This window comes from Sinocyclocheilus anshuiensis, unplaced genomic scaffold, assembly GCF_001515605.1.
Source record: "Sinocyclocheilus anshuiensis isolate Anshui unplaced genomic scaffold, SAMN03320099.WGS_v1.1 scaffold26, whole genome shotgun sequence".
In the NCBI taxonomy this organism is placed as follows: domain Eukaryota; kingdom Metazoa; phylum Chordata; class Actinopteri; order Cypriniformes; family Cyprinidae; genus Sinocyclocheilus; species Sinocyclocheilus anshuiensis.
The window spans coordinates 721265-730460 of NW_015544143.1; the positions used below are offsets into that span (position 1 = coordinate 721265).

Consider the following 9196-nt stretch of genomic DNA (forward strand, 5'->3'; position numbering starts at 1 on the left):
AACGACAAATCAGACAAACCGGAAGAGGTAGGTATAGTTTGAGACAGCGCCATTGGTTTGGGATTACTCACCGCTGACTGGACGAGACATCTGTCAATCAACGTATACAGGAAGAACCAGCCGAAGAACAGCAGAGTCGTGGTAGAAAGTTCGAAGATGGTATTAAAGTAGCTCTGTTTAAATGTATTGTATGAACGTATTGTATGCTTGTAACGACAAGCACTTATCCATCTGCGCCACTGGAGCTGATGTTTTACAGCCACTTTTAACTAAATGTAAATATAAACTCCGTATTTTTTATTCCATAGTAAGGGCAATTCATACAATACATTTAAACTGAGCTACTTTAATACCATCTCCGAACTTTCTACCACGACTCTGCTGTTCTTCGGCTGGTTCTTCCTGTATACGTTGATTGACAGATGTCTCGTCCAGTCAGTGGTGAGTAATCCCAAACCAATGGCGCTGTCTCAAACTATACCTACCTCTGTAGGTATAGTTTGTAGGTACCTCTGTTTGTCTGATTTGTCCTTGTGTTTTCTGACTTGATAATTTGTTTTCGGATTTGTCGTTGTGTTTTCTGACTTGTTATAATGTTTTCGTCGCCAAAGACTAAAAGTGGATTGCCATCCTCCGGGAATAAGGACAGCAGCCCATCCAACTCCTCTAGGAAGGTGCCTAGAATTTGCCCAGGAGGGCGGTAAATTACCACAACCTGGAGTTTTATAGGAGCTGTTACAGTAATCGCATTAGATTCAAATGAGTTATAATTGCATAGGGGAAAGTGGGTTGAGTATTTCCACTTGTTAAAAATGAGCAGAGCAGTGCCCCCACCCCGGCCAACCTGACGGGGGGTGTGAGAGAAAGAGAAATTGTTAGATAGAGCAGCTGGGGTTGCTGAGTCTTCTGGGCGAATCCAGGGTCTCAGTCAAACCCAAGATGCTGAGTGTGGATTGTAAAGAAAAAGCAGAAATGAGGTCTGCTTTGTTGACAGCTTACTGACAATTCCAGAGACCCACAGAGAAAGAAAGAGGTGCAGTAGAGGATGTAAAAATAGCATGAAGGTTAGCAAGATTGCGTTGCCGTCTGCGTGTGATGTTGGAGCGTTGTCGAGAGTCAACCGGAATGTTTTGGAAACACATGATAGAGGTGGAAAAGAGAGGACAGAAAAGGAGAGTGTGTAGAGGGAAGATACAAATAATACTTAAGTGCTTTGCCGGTTTCGTTGCTTTAAACACATTCAGAACTCAGAACTCTTCAGAAATCTAAAGGTAAATTTTAAGTATATTTTTTTAGATAAAGAAATTGGGAGTGACTAAAATAAATTAATTAAGAAAGAAAGATACTGTAGTGATTAATCATGATTTATAAGTGCTGACAAAGATATCCTACCTTAACCCAACCTCGCTTAAAAAACCTCACATAAAAACCATAAAAGATAAAGGCATATCTCTGATTCATGGATGAGCTAAAATAAACAGATTAAACAGCTCTGTTAGCAATCTACTTAAACAGTCTGAATGTTGAAGCTGAATACTGAATGTTTGTCTGGACATTTTGTTTAGTAATTGTAAATGTGAAGGTGGGGTTAAAACCTGTGTAAAGCCTCTAAATTACAGTGAGACTGTTTCAAATTGTTCCCAACCATTACGTTTTAATAGTGTATGGAATTATTCCAGATGAAATTTAAAATAGTCATCTATGTTCCTCATGTTCCAACTGTAATATCATTCTGTTCAATCAAATGTATTATTTAATATTTTAAGGAATAATTTAACTATGAAACTCTGAGTCATCAGCTTATCTAGATATAGATCTACATTAGCCATCACAGGCACAGTTATTTATGCTTTTATAGCCCTAGATTATGTTTGCACAATGGACTTACTGCTCAAAGTAAAGAGCACAGTCTGCTCTTTGCAAAAATCTGTGCTTTTGGTGTATTTTGCTTTAGCGTTCAGTAATGAATACACCAGGCATTGCCAGTATATAAAACACACATCCATTTAAAAATAAATAGTAATGAGAAACTGAAATTGTAAATCTGTTATAATAGTAATCCGGATAATTTTCATCAATTGCTGAGTCATACTGAAACAATATTATATTGTTTAAATAAATAACATCCCAGAATCCTGCAGCAACCACCTAGCAACTGCTATCAACCACTTAGAAAACCTGAACAACCATCCAGAACACTCTAGCATCATAACAGCAAATATAAATATAAATACAAATATAAATATGGTAATTTTAGCAGAAGATATGTTATGCAACATCCAGAGAGACTCCTTCCTGGAACCATCCCACCTGCATTCAAGCACAACGTTGCACCATTAGGTTATGGCACTGGTCAAAGGGCACAGCAATTGAGTGTCTTTGATAAGACCATGCATGGGGAAAACAACAGTGTCAGTGTTGGTGGGACAAGTGCTGTTGCGATGTTTGCTCGCTGGCTCCTGCTTTTAGCCATGGCCTCTGTGGCCTGCTCTCAGACCGTGGAGGAAAGCGCAAGGGAATTCTTGAAGAAATTTGATGAGGAGGCCACCAATCTTGTATACCAGTATTCCCTTGCATCCTGGGCCTACAACACAGATATCTCTCAGGAAAACGCAGATAAAGAGGTAAGAGTTTCTTTTGTGTGTCTTTGAAGCATCTTTTGCAATCAGTTTTCAACCCATCCAACTATAGAAATCACAAAATATCTAATTTTTTGGGAAAATATTAATTGAAAAATATCAGTAGTAACTGGATATATTTGTTGAAGACAAGTTGAGCATCTTTTTTCTATCTTTTGCAGACAGTTTTAAACTGTTTAACTATTAAAATCATAAACTATCACATATTTGGGGAAAATATGAATTGAACAACACCAGTAGTAGCTGGATATGGGTGTGCATGACAAGTTGAACATCTTTGTCTATCTTCTGCAGACAGTTTTTAACTCGTTCAAATAGTCAAATAACATATCTCTTTTTTTTTTTTTTTTGAGAAAGCATTCATTGAACAACAGCAATAGTAACTGGATATGGGTGTTCTTCATGAGTTCTCTTCAACTCTCTTTAGGCTGAAGCATATGCAATCTGGAGCGAGTACTTCAGTAAGATGTCTGAGGAATCCAGTGCCTACCCCATTGATCAAATCTCTGATCCACTGATTAAAATTCAGCTCCAAAAGCTCCAAGATAAAGGATCAGGGGCGCTTTCACCGGACAAGGCTAGTGAAGTAAGTATGACATTGATGTTTTACAATAATGTCACCCAGACATTTAAATTCTCTTGTGTACTGTATGTAGAGTTTCACTTCTTCTGTGGTAATATGGCAAATGTGTTGAAACTAAACGTGCTGCCTTGTGCATCGCAGTTGAGGAACATCATGTCAGAGATGAGCACTATTTACAACACAGCGACTGTGTGCAAAATTGACGACCCCACTGACTGTCAGACTTTGGAGCCAGGTAATGTCAGCTGTACATATATCACCACACAAATAATAAAGCGAAATCTCAGGATCATAAACCATAAACCTTGTTTCCCTATTTATAATAATAAAAGAGTCTGTGTGAAAGGCTTCTATTATCGGTTTCATTCATAAACGCAAAAAAAAAAAAAAAAAAAAAAAAACGAGTCATTTCAATATTTTAGCTCCACCAACTGAGCCATCTAAATGTATGATGTTTCCTCATGGTGGCGCTCTATGAAAGAGGGAACTGTCAAACTGACAGTTTCCCTTTTTCATTTTTTTTCCCTTCTCAGGTTCATTTTTAAAACAGGTGAGAAAATGGATGTTTATTAGAAAAGTGGATATGAAAACTGAAAAATAAGGTGAACTAAAGGTAAAATGGTCCAGAAATATTTGGTATGTTATATTCCTTTAAGATTCAATAAAGATATATATTCATTTATTAAAAAATGTGGGGTCAGTAAGATTTTTTTGGAAATAAATTATTCGGTTTTATTCAGCAAGGATGTATTAAATTGTTCAAAGTGGCCGTAAAGACATTTATAATATAACAAAACATTTCTATTATTTTACATTACATTTTACATTAATTAAAAAAAATACTGGGAAAAAAAGTATCACGATTTCCATAAAAAATATTAAGCACCATAACTGTTTTCAACATTGATAATAAAAAGAAATGTTTCTTGAGCAGCAAATCAGCATATTTGAATGATTTCTAAAGGATCATGTGACACCAAAGACTGCTTTGGTTGCTTTTATTTACAATATTATTATTTTTCTACATTTTTTTATTAAATTAATGCAGCCTTGCTGAGCATAAGAGACTTCAATATTATGCAAAATTCTTGGCAACCCCAAACCAAACTGAGTACCATGTACAGTATGGTGTTACTAGATCTCACTGCTAGCAATGTGAAGGTCCCAGGGAACACATAAAAGCATACACCACATGTAACTGTACATGTGAATTTAAATCAGTTGCCCAGTTTACCTGACTTCAATACATTTTTCATTTACTAGGCCTAGAGAGTATCATGGCAAACAGCAGGGACTATGATGAGCGTCTCCATGTGTGGGAGGGCTGGAGAGTTGCCTCAGGGATGAAGATGAGACCCCTGTATGAGAAATATGTGGACCTGAAGAACGAAGCCGCCAAACTCAACAGTAGGAGCTCTCTTCTTAACTTTATGACATAGGCTTTAAATAACCTTAAATGATAATATTATGCCTTTGCTTTTACTGCTTTGATTTTATGGACAGCTGATGTGGTGGTGACAAAGTTCAAGATTTTTCTCATCTTTTATTAAAGATTATGAAGACCACGGAGATTACTGGAGGGGGGATTATGAAACCATAGATGAACCCGAATACAGTTACTCCCGAGACCAAGTTATGGAAGACGCCAGGCGCATTTACAAGGAGGTTGGTGAAAAAAAGTCAAAACAAGTCACACACTCTTAAGAATGAATGTTCCAAAAACTTTTTGCAGCGATGCCATAGATTTTTGGTTCCCCAAAGAACCTTTCAGTAAATGGTTCTTTAAAGTCTGAAAGAAAAAGAAAAAAAATCTGAAGAACCTTTTTTTATTATAAAGAACCTTTTGTGCAAAGGTTCCATGGAAGTTAAACGTTCTTCATGGAACCATCAATGGCAAAAAATAACCTTCATATTTAAGAGTGAAGGCAGTTTTTCTTTGGTTTTGATTTAGAAAACTCACTCTTACTATGATGTTCCAGATCTTACCTTTGTACAAAGAGCTTCATGCTTATGTGAGAGCACAACTGCAAGATGTCTATCCTGGTCACATCGCCTCTGACGCTTGCCTTCCAGCACATCTGCTTGGTAATATATGGGACATTATTAAGTGATTTGCGTTGTCCAAACAGTGATGTTAAATGACATATACTTTAATAAATATATGCTATTAGGATATAGTGTTGTTTAATATCAAATGTGAGGATAATGGTGACATTTTCTGACTTTTCACATTCAGGCGATATGTGGGGACGGTTTTGGACCAACTTGTATCCTCTCATGATCCCGTATCCAGAAAAGCCTGATATCGATGTGAGCTCTGAAATGGTGGCCCAGGTAAGACATGCGACCATTTTCATTTCTATTCTCAACTTTTTGGTCTAAGCTAAGCGTCTTTTTATCTCCAAGGTTTTATCTTTTATCTTCATATATGTTTAAAAGTCCAGGCTAAAGGTCTGTTCACATTTTATTTGATCAAAGATTACATGTAATCTATGCTATTAATCATTTTGTTCTTTAGCTGATGCAATAAAAGATTATGGAGTTGTAAATGGTCATGCTCATTTTATTTTCCTAATTATTTGATACCATTTCAGGGCTGGGATGAACTGCGCCTGTTTAAAGAGGCAGAAAAATTCTTTATGTCTGTAAACATGTCTGCAATGTTTGAGAACTTCTGGACAAACTCAATGTTTATTAAGCCTGAAGGAAGAGATGTGGTGTGCCATCCTACCGCATGGGACATGGGAAACAGAGAGGACTTCAGGTGGGACTGATAATGCTGTGTTACGTTGGGTCAAAATGTTTGGTAATGATTAACTGGTAGATAAGATACAATTTTAAACAACTGAATTCTGTTTAATTATTTAAAATAATATTTCCTTTTGATGTTTTTCTAAAAAGAACTCATTGCTTCTAATGTGTTACAAGTTACATTCTTCACTTTACCTCACAGAGGCTGCAATTATTTGATCAAAAATACAGAAAAAACTGTAATATCATGAAATATTATTACCATTGAAAATAACGTTTTCTATTGTAATATATTAAGGTGAATTTTCAGTAGCTATTACTCTGGTCTTCAGTGTCACATAATCATTCTAATATGCTGATTGGGTGCTCAAGAAACATTTCTTATTAGTATTGATGGTGGCAACAGTTGTGCTGCTTAATATTTTGGTGGAAACTGTGATACGTTTTTTCAGGATTCTATGTACAAAATAGTTAAAAAGAATAGCCATTATTAATTTTAGCTGCTGTTCTCATTCAGTTCAATAATTAGCAAACTTACTGAGAGCAACACTGTTATTATTTTTTACAGAATCAAAATGTGCACTAAAGTGAACATGGACGATTTCTTAACTGTTCACCATGAGATGGGTCATAACCAGTACCAAATGGCTTACCGTCACCACACATATTTGCTGAGAGATGGGGCTAATGAAGGTTTCCATGAGGCCGTGGGAGAGATCATGTCCCTTTCCGCTGCCACTCCTTCTCACCTGCAGTCACTGGGGCTTCTACCTCCTGACTTCAAACAGGACTATGGTAAAGTGCAATATAACTATGATATAGAACATTCTTTACCAAAACCTAAAAAACATTTATTTATTTATTTTTGTATTCACAGAGACAGATATTAACTTCCTTCTGAAGCAGGCCCTCACCATCGTGGCCACTCTGCCCTTCACCTACATGCTGGAGGAATGGAGGTGGCAAGTCTTCAAAGAGACCATCCCAAAAGATGAGTGGATGCTCCGCTGGTGGCAAATGAAGTGAGTGACAGAAAACATGCATTAAAAATCATCTGAATCCAAACATTATGAACTCTTACTCAGTTACACTCAGACTCTCTGGCTCATCACAACATTTGTTACCACAGGCGAGAACTAGTTGGAGTGGCTGAGGCTGTGCCCAGAGATGAGTCGTACTGTGACCCACCTGCACTTTTCCACGTGTCTGGAGATTATTCCTTTATCAGGTAATGTCAGCTGTAGAATTAATAAAGAATTGTGTTGAACAATCGAGCTAAATAGTTTGTAAAGCGCTACCGGTTCTGCAGACGTAACTGCGTTGTTTACGTTCAGCAACACGGCCAAAATGCGATGCAATAGTTCTCAGTGAACCGCAAAGTAATGGCTAGAATCGTCTTTATATTGAGCTGTTCTCGCTGACTGCAGAGTTAAACAAACATTCAGACCACTGTAGTACGTACGATTCATAAACAAATATGAGACGGTTCTTTTTACTGAATCAAAACATACAACGTGACTACGGTAGCCCGATTCCCGATACAAATGATTATTTTGAGTCATTCTTTCCAGTGAATCAAAAAAATAAATAAAATACAGCGCGAGCAATGTAGCCCGATTCCCGAAACAAATTAAGCTGGTTCTTTCTATTGAGTCAAATACATTGCGTCCAGGGTCGTCGAATTCCAGAAATAAATGACTCTTTTGAGCGGGTTTCTGTAGTGAATCAGAACATACAGCGTGAAAAAATAACTTTTTTTTCCCAGTAGCAGGTTCTTTCAATGAGCTCAGAGAGAATGTTTTTCATATTTAAACAAAATGCACATTATAACAGATACCAGAGTGTGAACTGAATCGAGAGCTTTTGAGTCTGAAATTAATTGTGAAATCTCTATAAAATTTTTTGTATTGCCCTAATTTTAACATTTAAATGAAAAGAAATAATATAATATAAATCTTTGGATGTATATGGCCATATCCTGTTTCTCTAATAGGTACTTCACTAGAACCATATATCAGTTCCAGTTTCAAGAGGCCTTATGTGAGGCAGCCGGCCACACCGGTCCCCTTTTCAAATGTGACATTACAAATTCAACCAAAGCTGGTAACAAACTCAGGTATGCAGAATGCTTTGTTTCTTTGATATTGCTTTTTGATAAATGTTCTATTAATAACTCCTGTAGTCTTTCATATTATGATAAACATAACTGCCATAAACAAACAAATATTTTGGGCCACAGGCATATGCTTGAGTTAGGCAGATCCATGTCTTGGACTCGTGCTCTGGAAGATGTTGCAGGAACCACGAAGATGGACTCTCAGCCACTGCTACATTACTTCAGCACTCTTATGGAGTGGCTGAAGGAAGAGAACCAAAAGAACAACAGAGTGCCCGGCTGGAACGTCAATATTAACCCAAGTCAGTATTTCATTTTTACATAGACATTGAATTTCTGTAGATTCTTAAAATAAATTCAGCTATTGGTTTAATTGTATTATCTGCATTCATCAATACATTTCCAGCATTGATATGCCCACATACTGCATGTTGAAAAATTCCTTTTTTTTTTTTTTTTAATGGGTATATTTACTAACTTGCAGCATCCTATATAAATAAAGCAGATGCAAATGCATTCAAAGTCAGAATAAGCCTAAAATCTGCCATGGGAGATGATGCAGTAAGTCTTTTAATTTTTAGCAAACATAATGAATTACAACTACAAATGGAATGTGCCTTTGCTAATTACTGTCATTTTTAATCTCTAGTACACTTGGAATACAAATGAAATTTATCTCTTTAAGTCCACTATGGCCTTTGCCATGCGCCAGTACTATCTGAAAGAAAAGGGAATAAAAATGGATTTCATGTGAGTATCATCTCTTTTATCCTCCACTAATTGCACATTTCAGAGTTTGATTGAATAATTTTCATTGTGAAATTGTGACCTTTCACAACATATTTGTTGCACACAGGCCAGAGAATATCAACACATACAATGAAACGGCCAGAATCTCCTTTTATTTTGTTGTGATGGATCCAACCAAACCAGACACACTCATTCCTAAGGCAGATGTAGAGGCAGCTATCTGGTATTTCTTAAAACCATACTATATAAAAATATTAAATATTGTGTATAATAATTTTAGAATTTTAGAATCATTATTTTTAAATATACGGTATATATTATAATCATAACACTTTGACCATTTATATATATATAGAT

The 9196-nt window shown here is 36.4% G+C and overlaps 1 protein-coding gene across 2 annotated transcripts in view; it reads left to right on the forward strand.

Annotated features, from left to right (window-relative positions):
* The first annotated feature begins 2427 nt into the window (after window positions 1-2427).
* Window positions 2428-9196, forward strand: part of LOC107695051 (angiotensin-converting enzyme 2-like) — a 7765-nt gene continuing 996 nt past the window's right edge. Inside the window, exons 1-16 of one of the 2 annotated variants that reach the window (XM_016494834.1) lie at window positions 2428-2624; window positions 3067-3225; window positions 3364-3457; window positions 4486-4629; window positions 4775-4887; window positions 5202-5307; window positions 5459-5556; window positions 5817-5986; window positions 6542-6768; window positions 6851-6995; window positions 7103-7201; window positions 7967-8089; window positions 8213-8391; window positions 8574-8650; window positions 8739-8839; window positions 8946-9062. In XM_016494834.1, the coding sequence (XP_016350320.1) occupies window positions 2442-2624; window positions 3067-3225; window positions 3364-3457; window positions 4486-4629; window positions 4775-4887; window positions 5202-5307; window positions 5459-5556; window positions 5817-5986; window positions 6542-6768; window positions 6851-6995; window positions 7103-7201; window positions 7967-8089; window positions 8213-8391; window positions 8574-8650; window positions 8739-8839; window positions 8946-9062 (2135 nt within the window). In that variant the 5' untranslated portion in view covers window positions 2428-2441. The remainder of the gene's footprint in view (window positions 2625-3066; window positions 3226-3363; window positions 3458-4485; window positions 4630-4774; window positions 4888-5201; window positions 5308-5458; window positions 5557-5816; window positions 5987-6541; window positions 6769-6850; window positions 6996-7102; window positions 7202-7966; window positions 8090-8212; window positions 8392-8573; window positions 8651-8738; window positions 8840-8945; window positions 9063-9196) is intronic. The other variant, XM_016494835.1, reaches the window with a different exon arrangement.